We start from the raw sequence: 23,723 nt of genomic DNA, 5'->3' as shown, positions 1-23,723 counted from the left end.
TTTCTTTTCTTTAACTTTACTCTATACATAGATACAATAGGTATCGCGACCGTTGTAAAAATATTAAATATTTTCACAATTACAAAAGTATGCAGAAAAGCTTTTATTTTGCTCGCTCTTATATTCTAGAAATTAAAATTAATTCTGTATGCGTAATTATGTCAATATCGGAAATTAGGATTGTCAGTTTGCCATCCTTTTGCGTTAGGACCGAACTGATAAACCAATCTTCGACCAAGTACGGGTTGAAATATCTTACTTTTGTAATAGTATCTAGAAGAAAATTAATATTTTGGTTTAAACAAGTCTTTTCGCAAAAAAAGAAAAAAGAAGAATAAAAAAATAAATAATTATAACCTCATGGCACGACTAAGTTTTTCATAGGTCATTTTTGTATTTCCTTTTCGGGAACCCCATCGTTTCGCGACTTCGTCGCTCTTAACAAAACGAAATTTAGCTTGCGAATAATCCTCCCAACAAATTAAGCTGGGACAGGTTTCTCGATTGCGTAATAAATCCCGAATAAACTCCCATAGTTTTCCTTGACCCGTAACTACAAATAAACAATAATTTTTCATTTTTCGCTATAGTATTTCAATCGCAATAATTTCGACAACATACCATTTTTCTTCGGCTTTAACATTTTTGGCCTTCCCGGTGGTCGTTTCATCGTAATTTTCATACAATTATCTGATTCAGTATCTACGAATAAATATTTGATCTTTAAGCAGAGCAAATGGGAAAAATATTCGGTAATATAAATTTACGAAAATAATAATTAATAATCATTTACCAGAGACACCGCTCGATGACATTTGAGCCAAATCGTCCTCGGAATGCGAATGTATAGCCTCGAACGGTGGAACTAGAAAATAAAGAAAATGAAGCAAAGATAGTTTTCGTTCCTTTCATTCTTTTTTTTTTGTAACTAAAAAACATTTATATTTGATACAAGGTCAATGTGCGTAACGAACGTACGTGAATTCGAAATATGTTGAGAATGAAGATGACAATATAATTTATCCCCATAGATCGGATCGTGAAAGAGGAAATCATTGCGTGTCATCGTAGCAAGTTGTTCCCCGGAAACCGCAAGACTCTGCTGGATAGATCTATATGGTAGTCCTATAGAAGATGCGGCTGACATTAACCAACTTATCGTTTCCTCTTGGCACCAACTTTTGATCGGTTTCCCGCACCAGCCGGTTCCATCGATATCCTCGTTTTCACCTAATCGCGATTAAAATTATCACTTCGTGTTCTCTCATCGACTGTTTATTAATAATAATTTAACACTTTACCGAGGAAACATCTTTTTCGTTTAGGTTCGTACGAATTATAAATCGAGCCATCTTTTTTGTTAACTGGAGTATCCATGTTCCACAAGAAATGATCGTTATTTTCATTTTCATCGTTCAAGTTTATTACCGAGGAACAAACCTGAAAAATGAAGCACGAAATGTTCATCTCTTTTACCCGCCGCGCCAAAGTAAAAAGAAAAGAAAAAGAATGGAGATTCAATCGCAAAAGTCAATACACTTTGACAACACTTTGACTCACGATACTGACCTCCGACAGATTCGTCCTGTCATAGTTATCAAAGGAATTCATCCCTTTCTGAGATGTGCTCTAAATTTTTTTATGTAGATCTTTCGTACAAACGCGATCACATATACGTATGTATTTGGAATCGTGCGTCGTTTCGCGCCACGCGCAACTATTCAAACTCGTACGACTATCGCAAGAAAATAAATCGTTCCTGTTAATTAACATAAGTATTGCAAGCGTCGTCGACGTTGTATCAGTTGTGTCGTTTTTACAAAGAAACCGTGTTCTCATAAATCATGGACAGATATATTTAGACGGTTAAAGAAAAGAAAAGGATAGAAAAAATAAGGAAAAAGAAAAAAGAAGAAACGAGGAAGGAGAAGAAAAGTCACAAATTCGAATCGAAAGTTATATACGTGCAACGAAACGTGCAACGTGAATGGCGTTTCGCGCGTTACTAATTGTCGTCCGATCGTCTACGTTCCTTCAGGGTAAAGCTTGAGGTCGATGGTGACGCGAGAACTCTGAAACGTCAGTACATGCTCGTGCATGCGCTGGTGCTCGCGCGCGCACACGACAACGCAAGACATTCAGCACGGAAGAGCAGGTATCAACTGGGATTTCCCACTATTCGTAATTGGCCAATCACCAGACATCTCTGTTCGCCTTAGCTGACGCAACGACAATGGGATACCACCGCTTCTCATCAGCTACTTCTCTGCTGCTTCTCTTGTTTTTTTTTTCTTTTTTTCATTTTTTTTTTTCTTTTGTATTTTATATTTATGAAAACGATGAACGTACGTGTGCAATCGCGCGTCTATGTATGTAAGTATCTACGTATATACTTTTATATTTGTACTACGCATACGTTCTAGCAGGATTTACAGGTGAATTTACAAAATTGTTCAAACGATGATCGTAGGTTGAGCGGACGAGCGTTGAATTAATGTGCTGATTTATTCCAACGTTATTTATGATCTTACAAACGGCGGCATACTTTAAAGACTCGCGCGCGCGCGTGAGAGAGAGAGAGAGAAAGAGAGAAAGAGAGAGAGAGAGAAAGATAAATACTTATGCATCCCAAATTTATAGCAGCTATAAGTAATATTATATCTTGACCTTCTGTAACATTGAACTTCACCATATAATACCTGACGTAGAATAAATCGAAATATGTAAGTTGTTTTTGAACAATATGTTTTTTGAATTGTTATATATTGAGGTAAATAATATATTTTCATTCTTTGTTGCATATTTAGAAATGTTGAATATGTATACATTTAAATGCATGTAAATAATGCACTTATACTAATCTTCAGAGAGATCTTTACTTATATACTTGATACAAATTACATGGAAAACCGAAACTAGTAAAGTTTCTATCTAATATTGTATTTTACTATTACCTAAACTTTCGGGGAATTGAATCATTACTCATACATGTTCGCGTGCGATGATTTCACGCATGGATGTATAAAGTGTAGCCTATTATAGGAAATGTCTTTTTGAAATTTATTTCAAGTAAAATATAATAATTCAACTTCCATTGAAATAATTAAATATTCTAGCAGCATTTATTTAAATATTTTTTATTCTTTTATTTATAATTATTTCTCTTTGTAACTTTTTATTATTAACTACATATTTACGTAGTTATCGACATAAATTAACTACCGCCATTTTGACCCGCGCTAATAAAGTATTTTCAAACAACATTATTTGTACTTTATACTTTCTTATTGATACAAATCATTTTAACTTTTTTTCTATGTTCGTATTTTTTCTGTTTAAACAGTAGTATAATATAAAAGTTAAAAAAGAGATATAATATAAAGATTAAAAGAAAAAGCTATATATTTTTTTTATAACTGCACTACTACTATTCTGAATAAAAATATCAGCTCTCTGTTATTTTCCCGCATTACGTTTGGGGATGGGTTAGGTTTTAATAGCTATCTTAGATAAAGTGAAGGATAGAGAAAGATTTAATTATACATTATTTAATAATATTAAATTAAGACATTTTCGTTAAATTTTATAAATAATACGTTACTATGGCTGATGAATCGGAACAGGTAACCTTTATTCATAACATAATAAACTAACCTAAAAATCATTTTAACGTTGTATTTGCTCGTTAATACATTTTTCCGTCTTTTTGATGATTAGGTTCCAGCAATAAATGTGAAAGAACCATTGGATTTAATAAGATTAAGTTTGGACGAACGAATTTACGTGAAAATGAGAAACGAAAGAGAATTACGAGGACGTTTACATGTAGGTTTTATTCATGTCTTTAGATTTCTAATTAAAAAATATTTTAATAAATGATTAATATTTTTTTTCTTTCAGGCTTATGATCAACACTTGAATATGGTATTAGGTGAAGCGGAAGAAACTGTTACAACTGTAGAAATTGATGAAGAAACATATGAAGAAGTTTACCGTACTACAAAAAGAAATATATCTATGCTATTTATCCGTGGTGATGGTGTCATTTTAGTATCTCCGCCTAGCATGAGAGCACCCATGTAAAAGATACATTAACTTTTTTATTTGTATTCAAGAAGAAGCATAGGCAAGATAAGAAAAAGGTTTTTTCTCTGACAAACTTTTTACCAGGTAACATTCGTGTAACTTTCATGTGCTAAAATAGATATAAAATATGTATGAAGCATATAAACTATATGCTTGCTGCAATTGAAATATAATATTTCTTTTCATAAATGTTTCAAGAATTCATTCATATTTTAATAATCTCATAGTTTGCAACATTAATACAAAAAATCTATGTATGTGCCATTGGTCTTGTAATTTGTGCCGTAAGATCTACTATTCTTTGATCCTTTAATTTGATCAAACTTTCCAAGTGTGAAATTTTTTGATGAAGTGCGTTAATAGTTTCATTCCTTTCTTGCAATTCTTGCTTAAGTTTTATGAAAGTATGACGTGGTACTGTTCTATTAACAATTTCTTCAGGATTTAAAATAGGTTTAGCGTTTTCTAGTTAATTAAATATGAAATGACAAACATCACTATGTTATTGGATCAGTGTTTTTCTTTTTTTTTTTTACTTACCACCTCTTCCATTTTCTTCATAATCAGAATATAATGAATCTCCATCTGCATTACAGTCTTTTAAAATTTTCGCTCGCACGTCTATCAAAACCTTCTCAATAATGCCTAATTGTGAATTTGCCAATTGATTGATCACATCTTTTCCAAGTTTCATATCAATTTTAGAAAGAACCTTTCTATTTAATATGTTCCAATTATCAATCTTCTTTGCTACACTGTTGCCAGGCACATAATTGTGCACGTCAACGTGCTTGGGATAATATCGTTTTAATAATTCGGCCATAAATACTACAAAATTTAAAACATATAAATATTTATTTATAAATCAAAAAAGTGTCACGATATTATACCTCCGTCCGAAAAATCTCTCGATATATTTTTCTTCGGTCTTGAAAATGTAATCTGATCTATCCACGCATAAATCTCATCGAGCTTGTTTTCGTTTACCGGCTCCATTTTTATATGTTTTTCTACATATACTTCAGTATTACCGTTTCGCAACTACGATTTTGATTTAATTAAAAGATGCTAAGAAAATCACGTCTTTTTTTCATAATCAAAATTTAACGTAAGTGACATCCCCATTATTTGCCGACAATTTACAAACCGTCTTGTAAATCTATCAATATGATATATCTAAAATAAGCTATAAAGACAAGCATTTGTTTCTTTTTATAAACTTAAACGGATTATCTTATACCGTGTGTTGATATAAAATTATTATTAACTAATCTTCATTTCAAAAGATGCATACCTGCGATAAAATAAACGCTTATAAAAATATATTTTTATCCTAAAAATAAATATTTATACACGGTGATCGCATTCATTCGAAAGCCTAATAGTCTCAGGCTCGGACGGACGCGCAAACGCGCACGTCGCCACTCATCACTTTCTTTACGCAAGAGCGTCACGTTTATTTGTGTGGGTACGTTTGGTTGCGTGGATGAACCGGCATTTATAGAAGAGGGGCAATGCCTCGGGATCCTTCGGAAAAGCCTATGGGAAGATCTCGGCTTACCTCAGTGTGCTTTGGTGCCGCGCAATACTTACAATCGGTCTTCAGTATTACACCAGTGAAATTTAATTTCATCAGCTTATAGAATATAAAAGATAGATAGATAGATAGATAGATAGAGAAAGAGAGAGAGAGAGAGAGAGAAAAAAAAACGAAGGAATACTTTTTCAACGCGTATGGTACGTTTATCATTTGATATATCGCACCCCGTGTTAAATCATCTTTCTGTTGTTTAGAGAAAAAACAATTATTTGAACACTTTTTTCTAATAGAACTTTTTTGGAGTCTAATCACGAAAAGATAAAAGAGAAGATCCTGACTTTATACATGGCAAAGGAAAACAATTCTACAGGTGTGTTCATTACTTTTTTTTTTCTTTTTTTTTATATCTTCTTATTCTCTATTAACATAGTGTCACCTACCAGTTGCATTTCCATTTTCATTTACTTCCTTCGAAGAATGTATAATTTTGTCTTTATTTTCGCATAACGTTAATCAAAACGAAATAAGTAGTTTATGACGGTCGATTGCCTTTGAATCGTGCGCCTCATACGTCCTTTTGACCTTGACGCATCCCTTCATACGGAATAAATGAATTCGTCATATTGCGAAGTGACATTGAAAAGATGCATTTGAATTTAAATATTTTATTACGATCCATATCCGCATTATTATGTAGTATAAATCAAAATTTTTTACCGATTGGATGATATCGTGCAATCAATAATGAAATAAATTTCGTTTGTTAATATCTACCTTTTCTTTCAAGTTTTCGTTCGAGGATGTATATTATTAACTGTAAATGAGAATAATCGTTTAATCCACATATAATTTATATAAAATATAAAAAAGAGTAAACAAATTTTCCTTTTTAATTTAATACAGAATATAGTTTAACCAGCTTGTTTTACACAAGATCTGGGAATATCATTTATACGATAAAAGATTTAAATTTATCAACGTTGAAAACACTTTGCTTTATACTCTTGCACTCTTTGTACGAGATAGCTGACGCAATATTGTTAGCTAGTATTTTAAAGAAAATATTGAAAGTAAAGATTACGAGTAGTATGTAAATCATTCAAAACAATAAAATATCTCTATATATTTATACATAAAAGTTTAACAGGCTTACGCACTGACCTGATTACCAAATGGTATCAATCGTGTCCTCTTGAACCGTGTTGATTTTTAATTCCAGACCATATGATATATTTGGCATTGTAAAATGAATATGACGACACATTGTATGTCACGTAAGCTTGGAAAAATTTCATATTACTTTTTTCTAAAAGAAGTGAAAAATTTCAATTAACTGCTAGTTGGAAACTACATATTTGTTAATTATCGATTAAATCGATTAAATGTCTTACCCCAAAGTTTTTTTTCCTTTTTTTTTTTTTTTTTTTTTTTTTGATTCAATAAACTTGTAAATTTGAATTAGAATTGAGTTGGGTCTGTTAGATCTATTCTAATTGCAACGAGAAAAAATTGTTATAGGAGGATAAGAAGAGTTTAATAACGGGGAATTTTATTTACAGGCCGACATGGCCCACTATTTCCAGTCCGATATTTAATGGCCATACTTGGATCCATCGGTTTGGCTATTATATATGGTTTTAAAGTTAATGTCAGCGTAGCTATCGTCGCGATGGTGAATCATACAGCCGTACGACTTTCATCGATGCACGATGAATTAAAAAGTGAAAATGCAAGTTTAAAAATAACGGAAGCTTGTCGAGATGATGCAATTTCAAATACAACAGTATCTTCTACCGAGGTAATCAATCTTCCTTCTCTTTGGCTTATCAAACATACCTCCAGCGATAAGGTATGATCTCTGTGAGGTCAGTCTTAGAGAATAAAGTCTCTTCAAAAAAAGAGACAAGTTTATCAAAGAAAGTTGGTCAGTAATAAATACAATATTTTTCAAGAGATTTGATACATTCGAAAATAAATTTTCGCCTCTTTTAGAATACCATATCGTTTAAATATTAAATATATTGGTAACTTCGATAAAGACATTATGCTTGAAACATTAATGGTTTTGGCTGTCTAAACGAGTACGTACGTGATAGAATAAATTATTTTGCAGGATGGCCCTTTTGTATGGGACGAACCTCTTCAAGGTCTTATTTTATCCGCTTATTTTTGGGGCTATATGGTATCCTTATTACCAGGTGGCAGAATGTCAGAACTGTTATCAGCTAAATGGGTAATGAACGGATCCGTTTTGTTGAACGTCGCAGCATCGATACTATCGCCTATTGCAGCGAATGTACACTACTCATTATTTATTATAATGAGATTCATTCAAGGCCTCGGTGGGGTTAGTAGTCATTTTGTTGACGTAGGAATATCTCAAAGAAATATTAAAAGATATCCTCATCTGACAGTATTTATTATTATTTTACACAGGGCGTAACGTTTCCGGCTATGCATGTAATGATCGCCAAATGGGCTCCACCGAATGAACGAAGTGTTCTCGCATCGATCGTTTATGCTGGTAAGTATAACCGTAGATCAATATAATTAACACTTATATAATATAAATAACACTTTGAATAGAAAAATAATATTAGATGACATTATAATCTTTCGATTTTAGGTACTGCTCTTGGTACCGTGATCTCCATTCTATTATCGGGAATACTGGCCGCAAATCTTGGCTGGGTATGGATCTTCTATATCGAAGGTCTATTATGTTTAATTTGGTGTACTGCTTGGTGGTTGATAATCGAAGACTCTCCGGAAGAACAAACGAGATTTATCAGCGAGGAGGAAAAGAATTACATCATGGAATCTTTGGGCCATACTAAAAACATTAGCGGTCACAAAGAGGTAACTAGTATAAATATTTCAAAACTTTAGCAGGAGAATCATAGAGAATGATAATAAATAATATTTCATTGTTAGAAATTACTAGTACCATGGGGACAACTATTAAGGTCTACTCCCTTTTTGGCAATCTTGATAGCACATTTTTGTAGCAATTTTGGATGGTACATGTTACTCATTGAATTACCAACTTACATGAGTCAAATATTAAAATTCAATATGAGTTCGGTAAGCGAATCAATATACTTCATATACCTACATGTATAACATGTTTCTTCTATTAATAATTTCTTTGTATTCATGTAGAACGCTGGTTTATCCGCAATGCCGTTCTTATGTATGTGGATTTTTACTATGACTCTCAGTAAAGTATTGGCTATTATGCAAGATAAGAATTTAATAACAGTAACCATGTCAAGGAAGATAGGAACTTTATTCGGTAAGATTTATCTTAGTTTTGTAATATCTGTATTTGTTTCATTTTTAAAATTAAAAAAAAACAGGATTTAAATATGTTCTCTTTTATTTTTTAGCATCGTTTGTTCCAATGATTTGTCTAATTGGGGTATCTTATGTTGGATGTAATCGTGCTTTAGCAGTAGTATTGATGACTATAGGTGTTACTTGTATCGGTGGAATGTATTGTGGCTTCTTATCTAATCACATAGATATTGCGCCAAATTTTGCCGGTACATTAGTTGCTATAACAAATTGTATCGCTACTATACCAGGCTTTATAGTTCCTATTTTTGTTGGAAAATTGACCCATGGAAATGTAAGTAACAATAAGATATTAAGATATTAATATTTTCACCATATATGATATTGGAACGTTTTTTTGTTTACAGCAAACAGTAGAGGCATGGCGAATTATATTCTTTGTAACTGTGGGACTTTATATAATCGAAATACTCGTTTACAGTATCTTTGGATCAGGTGAAGAACAACCATGGAATAAAATGAATTCCTCTTCTGAAGGAGTCAATGATCAAACTTTACCTCTGAAAAAAAATCCTAGAAAATAATTTATATAATCAGTAATATATAAAAAATCTGTGTCATTATATACATAAGAAAAGATTGTATATTATATTGTTCGCATCGAGTGACAGAATTCCTTTTACAACACATAATGACAGATTCTCTCTCTCTCTCTCTCTCTCTCTTTTTCTCTTTCTACATATCTTTTAATCTTTTAATATAGTTATATCTTTTAATAAAGCTGTAATTAAATTATATTACTCTGTAAATCATCTTCTATAATACTCTGTAAATCACAATTAGAAAAGATTTCATTGTACAATGCTTTAGAAATTGTAGCGTCATACTTATCTATAAACCTGTATATTCTTTTATCTTCCTTAAAGCATTTCTATAAAATTTTAGATAAGATTTGTAAGTTACGTTTTATTTATTTATTTAAAAATAAAATTTTAAAAAGTATTATATTGTGAAGAACCGTAACTTAAGAATAATGAAAAATAAATAGCTTATTAAGCTTTTAATGAGCAAAAAAAAATTGGTATAGCGTTAACTTCAATGAATTTCAATTATATTACATAATCAATTATTTTACATAAAAGGGCATAAGAGAGAAAAAGAAATCCACATAGATGGTTCGAGCTTCCTCTCAATAATCATATAATTGAACGTTAAATATTTTCTGCTTAATCTCGAAGATTTTCGGAGAGTACTGAACTTGGAATTTCAACGATAAAGCGAGAGAAAGAAAGAGAGAGAGAGAGAGAGAGAGAGAGAGAGAGAGAGAGAGAGAGAGAGAGAGAGAGAGAGAGAGAGAGAGAGAGAGAGAGAAAGAGAGAGAGAGAGAGAGAGAGAAAATGATGAATACATTAAATAATAAAATAATCTATATCTCTATTGAGGCAAGAAAAATGAACAATATGAAAAGATAGAAAAGATTATTATAGAACATAGTAAATTTTGATTGAATTTAAATGCAGCCATTAACTCGATAGTACTTGTATTATTTATGATATATCATAAGTAATATCGATTTTTGCTATTGAATGTGTCCAAGTTATTAATATAGAATATTATTAATATAGAATAAAATTATGTGTATTTATGTATATAAATGTATATAAATGTAATATATATATATATATATATATATATATATATGAGTGTATATACACATATAATGTGGGAACTGTGTATTTGATATGCAGTTCGTTAGAATTAATATCTAACTTTTTATATTAGTTAAAATTTAATTAAAATAGAAGATAAACTTGCATGTATACATTGTATACGAAGAACAGCAAAAGAAGCTGCACGGTAGTGTCTAAATTGACAGATTATTTTAATATGATAAATAAGAATCAAACAAAATTTATGCACATTATTAATATAGAATAAGATTAAGTGTATTTATATATATAAACGTGTGTATGTATAGATATTCCCACAATGTTTGAATATTTATTTAATTAAACAAATGTTAATAAGATATGTAACAAAATAATTATTATAATACATATATAACTTTAATAGTTCATATAAAATACAATTAACTTAAATATGTTACACTTTTTAAACAAATTTAAATGAAATTAACAAATTATATACTTGATCAAATTTTTGACTTAGTATTATCAATGTTACTGTTACATATTAACCGTATGATCGCTTTATAGTAACTTTGATTTTCATTTTCTGTTAAAGTTTGACGTATTGTAGATACAATGCCAACAGAGTACTGTATTTTTTTAGAAACCTCACGTTAAGAGATCTCAGATATTAACGATTCTTTAATTTCTAATATTTTACTTACACTGATTGGTCTCATTATGAAATATGACTAAAAATATTTATTTTTATTTATTATTTTATCATAAAGGTATTTTTGAATGTTGTGACTTACCAATAATTACAGCTGTACTAAGGGATGCCAAAAATATTAGAATTGTTCACACTTGAGCTTAATTCAAATAATAAATCAAATGATGCTTTGAATATAATTCATAGTACATGTCAACAGAGCTTTGTACGATAACAGAGGTTTAAATTAACGTAAAATACTCACGCAATGTTCACATTTCCGAAAATATATCAATAGTTTCAAATATGATACAGGGAACGGTGTATTGCGATATATTTTTTTCGAACATCTGATTAATTGTTTAAGTTACTGCATATCACAGTTATGGCATCGTTTCATTTAGAAAATATCCACGAAAATAAAATCGGTGTCGTCTAAGGACGCTTTCTATTTCAAATTATCTTGTCTTATTTTTGCAGTATCGATGTTTCTTTCATTTTTTAACGATATAACAATTAATAATTTGCCATTAATTTTCATATGTACACTCATACACCCATTATATGTCACGTATAATGCTCACATACACACATGCAATTAATTTTATATTCTATTAAATAATCTTAGATTTTTCAGACTTTCAAAAATCATACGTGTTGGGAAAAAAAGTGAAGAAACAGAGAAGATAATTATATATAGATATATACACGTAGCAATTTTACATCACATCAAATTTATTATTAGACACGAAATTGCCCTGGAATATCGATATGTAGCATAATGGCTGCATACTCTGATATATTTCAAAATAATTTAGCTTTTATTAATTCGATTAATAAAAGATGATAAATTTTAGATATTATCTATCATTAATACTTTAGAATAATATAACCTTCAATAATATATCTTTCAATAATATATTTTGCATTAATATACAGGAATCGTATTTTATAAATATAATTATATTATATTACATTAGCGATACTATTTTTGTGTGCATCCTTTTACATCATCATAAGGCCGGATGATCATTGTGCAAAAGAATAGAGGTTTTAGACACATCCATACCTTGTTAAGAATTCTAACGTTGGCCTCCCTGTGGCGAAAAGTTTTGTTATGTCGCAATTGGCGAATTAATAACTAGAGAAACGACGAAATAGACAAAGGAGAAGAAAAGAGTGACTGTTATTAAAAAGTTTAAATAAAGTATTTATTGGATTGAAATTATTTATTAATATGTCCAGCTAGAACTAATTCATATGTAAATCTAAACATCGATCACGTTCAACTGCGAAAGATAAGTTATTGCATTCGTTAACCTAACATAAAGATATAAGCAATCATTATTTTTGATGATAGAATGGAAGAGATACGACGTCCGGAATTTCGTCATCAATTTTACTTATCTACAATAAGAAATGGTATTGGACTCATGACGACACATGGTAAGCAATAGTTGATAAATATTGTTATTGTTACTGTACCCTTTACGAAAACATTCCATTAATTCTATTTTTATCTTTTCAGAACGTTGGCGTCGTGATTTTATTCGTTATCGTTAATAGTACAATGTGGTATGTAGTTAGAAATGTGCAAGATTTTTTTGATGACAGTCGAGTAGAATTGATATCTCTAAATTTGTCTCTCCATTCTTCTTTTTTTTATTTACAATGTCCTTTTATAGAAACTCCTTTTAGTTTGCAATAAGAATATATTTTTCTTTTTGTTATGTATTTTTTATTGAGTGTGTTGTATATATATATATATATTTATATATATATTCAACTTTGCATTAGTGAATTTAATGATAGATTCTTTCAACTTTTATCGTCGATGTATGATTAGTAAATGACATCATAAGGATAAGGAGGATTGATGCTCGGTGTTCATCGTGCAGTTTGAAATAATCTAGACGCAATCCTTTTGAAAGTCACTTTCATGAAAATCATTGAGATTTCTCTCATACTTTTTTTCTCGTCTATGCTAGCTAGTTTCTTTGTTCTCATTGAGCTTATAATAAAGTAATGAGGACATTCTACTCTTTCCTTTTAATTTTTTATATCTGTTTTAGATGTGAAATAATTTTACATGGAGGACAATTAATGAAAAAATCCATATACGTGAGCGCGTTTTTGATTACGCTTTTTTAACAAGTCATGTTGTATTTCTTCGAATATCGTTATGAGATAAAAATGGTAGACTTTATGTCGATAATATGAATGAACACTACTTAAATCATGGATGTATTATTCGTAGAATAAATCTCGCTGGTTGTTCTAATGTGTTTGACAGTTTCGTGGCAGTAAGATATATTTAACATTTTGATATTTTTACTGTAGCTATGTTTTTTCATATATTCATCAGTTTACTTCTTTTGTGTTTCTTTTAGAAAGTCGAAGTCGTGATTTCGTTCTATTTCTTTCATAGCGATCTACTTAGAAATAATCTTATAATTGTAACGTCTGGTAAGCAATAGTTGACAAATATTGTTATTTATTTTTCATTGTACCCTTTAATTTAATTTATAGAGAACATTTAATTAATTCTATTTTTATCTTTTCAGTACGCTGACGTCATGGTTTCATTCGTTATTATTTTTGCGGTAGGCGCAACGCTATATTTGTTCGATGGATACTAGCTCGACACGCCTTCGTATCGTCCTTATTGATTTCAGGTAATTTGTAGATTTTTTCTATATACCCACTTTATATATTGATAGCTAAACATGCGATTTTCATGAGGCCGCAAACGCAAATTAAGACATTGTCGTGTTTAAAAGATATTCAGGACGATAAAATCGATGTTTCGATGGCTACATATTTTGGCATCTTATAAAATTATTATTTAGCATTTATTAATTTGATTAAATGAAACATTTTATATATTATTTACGATTAATACTTCTGTATAATATTCTTTTTAATATCTTACCTTCAGGGATGATTTACAAGAACTGCAATACATTTAATTCTATAAATATTATTTTTAGAATTATATTAGTAGATTACTTATAATAGTCATTTTTTTGATAATGGCTTACTCTACATTATAGGTAAAAATTCATCTTTTATATATTTCCTGAATAATTTTTATAACTTTTTATTATAACGATGATATTATTACTTTTATTTTTGTTTTCAGCTAAAAAACAGGCGTCACATCATACAGCTATCACAGAACTTTTTTAAGTGATGAGTGAATTTTTTAATTTCTCCGATTTTGTAATCACTTGTGAACAATGAAAAGGTTCGAATCGATACGGATGATTGGTTGGAATTAATTTGTAGAAAAGCATTGAGTAATTAATTTTTCTTTGGAAATTTAATCGTAAATCGTTTTTTATTTTTTGAATTAGGTTATGTGCATTTATTTATTACATTAGGATAGAGTTTTTTTCTCATATACGTTTATAACATTATATTACATTTTGGATATTTAAGTGCAATATGTTATATTTTTCTGTCATGAAAATAGTGAAGAATTCGGTATGTTATTCATGCAATATAATTATAATAAACGCTTTGTATCCTAATTCATAGCAAACTATCTTAATTTTACATGGATACATTATTGTTCATAAGTTATAACGAGTTCTGATGAATATATCTTATGAGTAATAAGATATTCACAATGGATAGTATTTGTATTACAAGCGACATTGTATGATTTTCTTGTATAATGGGAGCAATAGCTTTTAAAAAGCGCCTAAGAATATTGTATTTTTCATTTAACGTGTATTACGAACTATGTAATGTTTATGTTAATGTGCTATTGCTTAAATATTAGTTTGTTACATTCCATAAAAGATTTTTAGTTTTATGAATAGTAAATTATTCACAAAAAAAACACCATTTTTTAACACGATTTAAAAAAAGGATAAAGCTTTGCCTCCATTCATCTTTAACACGTAACCTTGTTCATCAAAATCAATAAAAAATTATACTTGTACTTATTGCTGGGGTAAACTATTATAAAACCAGGGGTGATGAACAGTCTTAACACTTATTTCAAATTGAAAACATTTGTTAATTCACTTTTCCTTTTAATTTTACTTTTACTTACGTGTAAAGATTACATCTTTTTAGGTACAAATGTATGTAATTTTCTTTTTAACTCTGACCTTAGGTAGAATGTCATTTTGGTTAAAAATATTCATTATATTCATTCGAAATTAAAACGATTTCGTCGTTTATCCCACGTAAGATTTTAAGTTCCACGTTGAAACATGTTATCAAGTCAAAAAAAAAAAAAATCTGATTTCGATATATTGCAGATAATATGCAAATAAGATCAAGGTCTTAACATGGAGTGGGCATTTCAAAAATCGGTCCACCCGAGCAAGATCAGAGTATTAAAATCGAGCAAAATTCCAAGAGCTCACATCTTAGAGTTATTGTAATTAATCACATTTGGAAAAAGGTGAATGACACTGATTTCATTCCTTGATGATCTAACTTAGAAGGAAGGTGATAAAAAAAAGAAAAGAAAGCTAGAAAATGCGATGGAACGCGTACGAGCTTGAGAACGATGGAATTGTTAACGATGGTTAGACATCTTGAAGATTCCTTCATTCAGTTTAAATCAGAATAGAAAGATGCAACATTTTTTTTTACTGAAAGAAGAAAATCCGTTCCTTCTTCGCGATTATTGCCTTTTTATTTCAGCAATACAACAATCGATTCTTCCTCAGCTCCGCGCATAATTGCGATGTTGTTCGAAACTAAAAAACACAAAATTATTAATATCATTGTTATAATAAGAAAGGGTTGAAAATATTTTTAATGTTTGGTATAAAAATATACTTATTCTAAATCTTCATTTTTGTTGCACAATAAGTATTTTGCACCAAGACGACGAAGAACTTTGACGAAAATTAGAAAATATAAATGAATTTCTTATTCTGGATTATCTGGAATGAAATTTCCATATGCGGCGAACAAGACTGATTTTCCTTTGTGATTTTATTGGTATTATATAAAGGCAACGACTCCGAGTTCAAAATTTGATATTTATCTGATGGAATGCAAAAGAAAAGTTATCGAATTACTATCAGAATCAGTAGAAAATTCATTTTTATCGATATTAGATGAAAGCATTAGATGAACAACTTCAAGTCCTAAATTTTATTGTATGAAAACATTAGATTCAAATTACTTTATATTTAATGCATATTACGAGTTATGTAAGTTTCACACTAACCGTACCGGCATTTCACGTATATCTATTCTTACCCTATTTGATCGGTTACGAAATAAATGTTTCTTCAGAAGGAATTATCAATTTATTCTAAGAATTAATAGATAACATAACTTTTAAATAATAATAAAATAATCAATCATATACTTTCATTTTTAATGTATCATAAATAGGACATAAATATAATAGAACATAACATAAATAGAAGATCATAGATGCAGCTTTTACTTTGTTTAGAAATAAATGAAGGATCTTTTTGTTTTCTCATTTGTATTTTTATCGTATAATAAATTTCTCCTTCATACATTTACCGCAGACAAATTTTTTACAAATTATGCAAGATTTAGTTGTTTTATTATCTTTGCAAAATCGTATCTAGTATGTTTTTCGCTAATACATATTATATTGATTACTTGATGTTCCTTGTATGTTTTCTTTTTTTTGGAGAAATTTGTGATAAGCTTTGACAAACTCTTCCGCTAATAAAAAAGTAGGTCCCCATATTATATTCCATAGATAGGAAATAGGTAAATTTCTTGCTTGATAAGCAGAACGTGCGTATAGAATTGCAATGAAGGCATATATTTTTTATATTGGCAGATTCCGTTTAGTCCCTAGAACTTGCAACGCTTTTGCTTCTATGTATTGAATAATATTATTATCAAATATTACAAAAAATGCTATTTTGATTTTACCAAATATGATATTTCGTTTGGCGTATGCCATTGGACCTGATACTTGCTTGAAGCAATGTGATAGTTTTACGATTGTTAAATCTTATATTATTTCTTTCCAAACAGTTCCATCTAAAGCCACTTGAGTATACTGGACATTTTGGTTACTGTCACTTTCGGAATCTAGTAAAACTCCTCGGCGTTTTTGTTCTCTACGGGCATTCAAAATATTTTCTTCTTCATCGTCGATATCACACGAACAATTGCTTTCAACTTCCTCAGTGTCGAACAAATCATCCTCACTTTCAATTTGCTCATTTTCAAATTTAGAATTTCGCCCGTCAGAGCACTCTTCTAAATTACATATGAAGCATGTTTTGGTTGAAACAGATTTATGGATTTGAAGATCCTTTCATTATGCTTTACATCGATTTTCGCGTATGCGGACAACGCTTAAAACGTGAAATGTTGAAATCTCCTTCGATTCCTCTGAAACTGTAATCTATCGACGCAGTTTAACAAGAGTAACAAGAATATAAGATTCTTGCAAGGATATTATTTTAATTGCAAGGAAGAATTGGCCTCATTACACAAACACGAGTGACTCTTTATCGAATAGTAAAAGATTTAAATAACTTCGATAGAAAATGTGATAGTTTATCGTTCGCGTTTATTATCGAAACAAAGTGAGTGTGCATTTATGATGATGTAATCAAGATTTGAATTGTCGTTTTTATCGATGCATTCCTGAATAATGAAGTTGGCATAATCGCTGGGTTAATAATACGAAAAGTACAAATATTATTCGATCATATTCGTAAATCATACTTATATTAGGAAGGATATATATTTAACGACGATATTTAGAGAACAAAAAGTTCCTCGAAAGTTCGAATTTAAAAGACCATTGATATTTTTTTTTCGAAAGAAGGACCATACAAAATGGCACATTTTTATAAAATTTTCTTATTACACGATCACCGCTGCTCGTATGTGATAAAAGCCTGAAATAAAAGCAATCACTAAAGTTAGTGTCTATTTAAAATTCAACTTATTCATAAAAAATGAAATATGCTTGTTCATAGTCGAAAGGCTTTATTTATTAGACGTGATCGTTTATTTTTTTATTTGTCGATGTATTACAAATATTTCAATATTTTTTCATGACTTTTATAAACGAATAGTCGCATAACAAAAATACAACTTAAGTGCATAATAAACAACACATTTGTTTCGATTGAAATAACATTTATAATAGCATTGATTTGTTTTTTTATTTTGCAACTCGATTAAACGTTCCATCTTATTTAACATAAACATTATTGCGTTCGTGAAAGCAATCGAAAACGAATCGATTGAAAGTCTCTTGTTTTTTATTTACACTATTGCCTATTTAATGAATGTGAAATCGATTATATAATAATTAAAGACTGATTAGCTTGGTAAGAAATAATATTGGGTTGTTCGGAAAGTAATTTCGTTTCTTCCCGATAGGATTTAATTTTTTTGCACCCAACTTCACACTTAAGCCGCATAATCATTATATGTTTTGAGAGCTGATATAGCAAGGCTTGTGTGTGAAAAAATCCAATTGATTCTACACAGTAGTTTTTGGTTAGTGCCCTTTTAAATATGGAGAGCAATAAGCAGCATTTTCGTCATATTTTATTTTTTTACTATAGAAAAGGTAAAAATGCTGTTCAAGTCAGAAAGAAATTAACCGATGTGTATGGAAAAGATGTGTTGACAGTACGCCAGTGCCATGACTGTTTTGCAAAATTTCGATCCGGCAATTTTGATGTTGAAGATGCACAACGTTCTGGAATGCCGGTTGAAGCTGATAAAGACACGATAAAGGCATTAGTTGATGCAAACCGGCGAATAACAACACGTGAGATCGATGAGAGGTTAAATTTATCAAATTCAACTGTTTATGACCACTTGAAAGGCCTAGGTTTAACCTCGAAGCTGGTTATATGGGTTCCTCATGTTCTCACGGAGAGAAATTTGTGTCGTCGCGTTGACGTCTGTAAATCGCTTCTCAAACGTCACGAAAATAATCCATTTTTGAAGCGCATCATTACTGGGGACGAAAAATGGGTTGTATATAACAATGTCAAACGCAAGAGATCATGGAGCAAAAAAGATGAACCGCTTCAAAGCATTTCCAAAGCCAATATCCATCAAAAAAAGGTGATGCTGTCTGTTTGGTGGGATTTTAAAGGAATCGTTTTTTTTTGTAATTTTACCGGATAACACAACAATTAATTCGGAAATCTACTGTCATCAGCTGGACAAACTGAATGATGCACTTCAACAGAAAAGACCAGAATTAATCAACAGAAAAGGTGTAGTGTTCCACCAAGATAATGCGAGACCTCATACAAGTTGGGTCTCTCGCAGAAAGCTTTTACAGCTTGAATGGGATATAATGCCACTCCCACTATATTCTCCAGTTCTGGTACCTTCGGATTATTATTTGTTTCGGTCACTGAAAAATTTTTTAGATGGTAAAACCTTCACTTCAAAAGAGGAGGTCAAAAATCATCTCGATCAGTTTTTTGCCATCAAAGACCAAAAATGTTATGAGCGTGGAATCATGCTACTACCAGAAAGATGGCAAAAGGTATTGGATCAGAATGGCCAATATATAATTTAATAAAATATTTGTTCATTATATGAAAATTGTCTTTCATTTTCACAAAAAAAAAACGAAATGACTTTCCGAACGACCCAATATGTATTTACTTTCATATCTTTTTGGTTTAGATATTTGATTTAGATACAATATATTTAAACTTTAAAAAATACTCATCAATTAACCTTATTTAAAAAAAATAAAAAATTGAATTTAATAAATAATAATTTTATTCAAATGTATTTTTATTAATGTTTGCACGTGAATATAATGAAAAAATGAAGTGATAAAATTTTATAATTATATATATTTAATTAATTAAATTAATAATCGGAGGAAAATTCCACTATACATTAATTTTTCACTGTGGAAATCGAATATAACCCTTCAAATAATATTTCATGCAAAAAAGTTGATTTTTTCAAACTCAAATAGCTGTAAAATCTATTGTATATTGTCATTCATCCAGTTACGATCTCGGAGATATTCCGCCCTTAATATCGAACGTCAGTACGATAGAAATTATCGTTACGGCACATAAATATAACTGGCACGAAAGCGTCAATAAGTCAGGAAATTCTATTTCTTGAAATATTATGAAAGAATATGAAGTCGAATTATAAAAAATAATAATGAATCGAACGTTCCCCAACAATACAGTAATGCCATAGTACCGCCATGGTGGAAGTATGAGTTATTATCGGAATATCGCTCAAGTCAGTTGTTTTGTTTCTTCTGTTCTTTTAGTAACTAAAATTGAAATACTTGAACGTGATACGTGTAATATACAAATTATTCATCTGATTTCAATTTAGTGAACTTTTGAAAATTCATATTTAAAAGATCTAATATATCATATCAATTTAATTCTTTTGCAAATCAGATGTTAATACTTTAAAAAATGAATTTGCAAATCAAAATCTAGTATGTACTCATGTATAACTATAAAATAATATTGTTATATCATCGGATAGTATTATTCATACTAATTAAAAAGAAATATTCAATTTCAAAAACAAACCATACAGAAATAATTGGAATGATCTATAAGTGAAAATAAATTTATCTCTAAAAACTATAAAGATGTAGATGAATCAATGATGATAAATATGATGATAATAAAATGGATATGAAACTAAATAATGAAAATATTTGTTTGACATGCAAAGATAAATTGAACTTTCATAATATATACCAAATAGAGTAATATCTAACTGATCAAAAAGATAACTACTACAATTACATCACCACAGAATCACAGCAAGAAATTATCAAGTTTCAAGATTAATTAACAAGAGAAAATCTAATGAGAGCTCCTATCACATTAGCACTTGTTAGATCATTAAAATTAGATCATTCCAGAAGATATTTTAAATTTACATCTGTCAAGGTAAGTGTATGTATTTTTCTAAAGATAAAAAACAGTTATTTGCAGTTATACGTTATTTTCTTATTAAATTTTTTTTTGTAGAAAACAGTTTATTTTTATTGGTATACACACATATACAGGTTTGTTTAAGAAATTCAAAACAAATCAATTTTATACTCTTTGTTTTTGTCATTGGCAAATTTGTGAAATTTGTAAACAACTTTGATAAACATACAATGGTAAAGGATTATATTGATTCTAATTTCATTGTTATTTTACAGAGTTTTACTTTAGTTTATTTAATTATATATTTTTATAGAACTAATTGGGCCAAACTCTCAATAATTTTTATCGCATAGTTTTTGAAATAATTTAGAAATGATAATAGCGTTAACTCACGACTGTTAAAAAAAGATGAAGAAAAACTAGAAGTAATCCCAGCATTTAATTTGATATCAGTGGTAAGTACTGTAACGTTTAATTTATGTGACATATTAAATATTATCAATCCCTATGTTCAATACAGAAATTTATTATTTTCAGAGAAACATAGTATTCAAATGGGTCACCGATATAGTAGCCGTTATATAAATGGAAAAATTAAATACAACACTTTAATATCATGGCTTAGTTGGCACAAGAAGAGACCATGATTGAAGAATCATCTACAATATTGCATCAATTAACAAAGAAGACAGCTTCTATGATAAAAAAACAAATGAAGAATATGTGAGATTTCTTAATGAAATATAAGAAAAACTTTGTAGAAAAAAAATGAAACAACAAAAGATATATAAGCAGCAGATAAAGTGTTATAATTAATTACTTGGATTACTTGGATTAACTACAAGTCAATCAACTATATACTCTTGGTTTTAGTTTTAATAATATTATCAGCAATATTTACTCATATATTTAATGAATGTATAATTGCAGTTTATGAGAGATCGAAAATTTGTGACCAAATCTAAAATTACAATATAACGAAAGAAAGAAAATAAAAAGAAAAAATTAGAAGCATGAAATGTTAAAAAATTACAAGGAAGAAAAAGTCAACTTTGAAGATCTTTAATTATATATTTTTATTTTTCCATAAAATTTTTTAATATGATGTTCTTTAAATTTAGTGGCATAGTATTCTCGATAGTTATAGCAGAAGCATCAAACAATTGGAAATAGTTTTCAGAAATGAAAATACTTAATACGCAATTAAACATAAGTTTATGAAAATGTTTCTATGTTTTACTTTACAAGAATACAACAATATGTAAAAATTCTCCCCTGGGGAAAATGATTAATAATTTTCTAATGCAAGCCTACGTTATAAAGGATTTCATTTATTTTATAGTATACTTCATAATAATTGAAATTTATTCGATCAAAATTAAATGAATTTATATTCAATTTATATTTTTTCTGTATACATACATTTCGATGTAAATAATATTTAAAAAATCTTGTCAGTATTAATATACTACTTTATTTTTTTATATACTTATTGATTAAGCATTTTTGAAAAATCGTAATTTCATAATAAAATATAGAAATAAAATAGCGATCTCCTTACCATTTACAAATCATTATGTAATATTTTACAAAATATAAATAAATATAAATTAAAAAAGGAATTATAATAAAAAGAAAATATTAAAATATAAATCGATTTGCACTCAATGAGAATACATTAGTCCTGATTAAACCTAACGTTGGTAAGAATTGAAAGTCATCGTTACATTTCTCCGAAGTACTTGCTTGAGTTGTTATTTTTATATAATAAATATACAAGACTCTAGTAATGAAATTTCCTCATGTGTCATATCGATGTCATTAGGGAAAATTGGTCAGTAACACTCAATTCGTTCTGAGAAAAATTCTTGGACTTGTGGTAAAAGAATGTGGTCATAACTTTCTTACAAAATATACCTCTTATCGTCTTTCTCGAAATTAGATAGGGAAGCTCTTAAATAGGGTATTTTCCGAAATGGGGCGAATGTAGTATTGGTCAAAATAAAGCTTTTTAAATATGTATTTGAGACGAATTACCAATCTTATTTGGAACAATTATCGTTTAGTTGAATAGCACTTTTAGCAAGGAAACTTCTTTTGCTGTTATTTGTTTTTCCCTTTTGTTTTATTCTTCTATAAATAAATTCTACAATGCATTAAATATTATAAAAATTCTTAAATTAATTGTTTAAATTAATATGATTATTAGCTCGAACTTGAATAAAAAACATACTTATGCTCCTGTAATATGTTACCTATTTATGAAGCAATCAAAATTTCTTATTATTCAATGCGTCTGAAACTACTTACAATTGTTCAAGAGCATATAACGAAGTCTTATTTCAGGCGCAATATTTAAGAAATTAACGTATTTCATGTAACAAGTGCATTGTATGTACTGTCATACTTAACTATATGTCAGAACAAATTAATAATGTTTCTTTTTTTATTTTTACTTCTACAACTTAGAAAGTTCTCAATATTTTAATATAATTTTTTTTCTCATTTAGTTCGAAAGAAAGATTGTGTCACGTTTATATCAGATTTTTAAGAAAATGTACCATAAACAATAGTCC

The 23,723-nt window shown here is 29.3% G+C and overlaps 4 protein-coding genes and 2 long non-coding RNA genes across 10 annotated transcripts; 4 read left to right on the top strand and 2 right to left on the bottom strand.

Moving 5' to 3' along the window:
* Positions 1-88: 88 nt before the first annotated feature.
* On the bottom strand, positions 89-2,208 carry LOC118442715 (ETS-related transcription factor Elf-5). Its single transcript, XM_035868664.2, has 7 exons — positions 1,570-2,208; positions 1,302-1,440; positions 979-1,230; positions 794-865; positions 622-702; positions 358-553; positions 89-273 (listed from the first exon to the last, which is right to left on the bottom strand). The coding sequence occupies exons 1-7, from the start codon at positions 1,609-1,611 to the stop codon at positions 162-164; spliced, it is 894 nt and encodes a 297-aa protein (XP_035724557.1). The 5' UTR covers positions 1,612-2,208; the 3' UTR covers positions 89-161.
* Positions 2,209-3,319: 1,111 nt separating this feature from the next.
* On the top strand, positions 3,320-7,320 carry LSm3 (U6 snRNA-associated Sm-like protein LSm3). 2 transcript variants are annotated; one of them, XR_014983568.1, is made up of 4 exons: positions 3,320-3,623; positions 3,718-3,825; positions 3,901-4,170; positions 7,186-7,320. XR_014983568.1 is itself a non-coding variant. In XM_035868668.2 (3 exons), the coding sequence occupies exons 1-3, from the start codon at positions 3,603-3,605 to the stop codon at positions 4,081-4,083; spliced, it is 312 nt and encodes a 103-aa protein (XP_035724561.1). In that variant the 5' UTR covers positions 3,321-3,602; the 3' UTR covers positions 4,084-5,782. The 2 variants fall into 2 exon arrangements, 1 of the variants encoding a protein (XP_035724561.1); XM_035868668.2 differs by lacking the exon at positions 7,186-7,320 and having other exon boundaries at positions 3,321-3,623; positions 3,901-5,782.
* On the bottom strand, positions 4,337-5,528 carry LOC118442716 (sperm flagella and cilia-associated protein 1). Its single transcript, XM_035868667.2, has 3 exons — positions 4,977-5,528; positions 4,627-4,914; positions 4,337-4,551 (listed from the first exon to the last, which is right to left on the bottom strand). Exons 1-3 carry the CDS (start codon positions 5,080-5,082, stop codon positions 4,337-4,339), a joined length of 609 nt encoding a protein of 202 aa, XP_035724560.1. The 5' UTR covers positions 5,083-5,528.
* Positions 5,678-10,509, top strand: MFS3 (major facilitator superfamily transporter 3). 2 transcript variants are annotated; one of them, XM_035868660.2, is made up of 10 exons: positions 5,678-5,823; positions 5,917-5,996; positions 7,186-7,424; positions 7,740-7,973; positions 8,063-8,150; positions 8,253-8,485; positions 8,561-8,710; positions 8,789-8,921; positions 9,016-9,257; positions 9,331-10,509. In XM_035868660.2, the coding sequence occupies exons 2-10, from the start codon at positions 5,972-5,974 to the stop codon at positions 9,505-9,507; spliced, it is 1,521 nt and encodes a 506-aa protein (XP_035724553.1). In that variant the 5' UTR covers positions 5,678-5,823; positions 5,917-5,971; the 3' UTR covers positions 9,508-10,509. The 2 variants fall into 2 exon arrangements, with proteins under 2 accessions (XP_035724553.1, XP_085520152.1); XM_085664026.1 differs by lacking the exon at positions 5,678-5,823 and having other exon boundaries at positions 5,836-5,996.
* A 1,883-nt stretch (positions 10,510-12,392) lies between these two features.
* On the top strand, positions 12,393-16,492 carry LOC118442719 (uncharacterized). 3 transcript variants are annotated; one of them, XR_014983550.1, is made up of 6 exons: positions 12,393-12,709; positions 12,792-12,838; positions 13,336-13,566; positions 13,654-13,729; positions 13,828-13,938; positions 14,202-14,327. It is a non-coding gene; the product is annotated as an uncharacterized LOC118442719 (long non-coding RNA). The 3 variants fall into 3 exon arrangements; XR_014983549.1 differs by lacking the exon at positions 14,202-14,327 and adding an exon at positions 14,406-16,492 and having other exon boundaries at positions 12,395-12,709; XR_014983551.1 differs by lacking the exon at positions 14,202-14,327 and having other exon boundaries at positions 13,828-13,942.
* Positions 16,493-20,776: 4,284 nt separating this feature from the next.
* On the top strand, positions 20,777-21,958 carry LOC146872246 (uncharacterized). The gene is made up of 4 exons (XR_014983556.1): positions 20,777-21,162; positions 21,244-21,380; positions 21,461-21,602; positions 21,685-21,958. It is a non-coding gene; the product is annotated as an uncharacterized LOC146872246 (long non-coding RNA).
* Positions 21,959-23,723: the final 1,765 nt, after the last annotated feature.

Source organism: Vespa mandarinia, chromosome 24, assembly GCF_050613455.1.
Source record: "Vespa mandarinia isolate Hongniang chromosome 24, ASM5061345v1, whole genome shotgun sequence".
In the NCBI taxonomy this organism is placed as follows: Eukaryota; Metazoa; Arthropoda; class Insecta; order Hymenoptera; family Vespidae; genus Vespa; species Vespa mandarinia.
The sequence above is the reverse complement of the archived record's forward strand: the minus strand, read 5'-3'. Positions and strand labels throughout refer to the sequence as shown.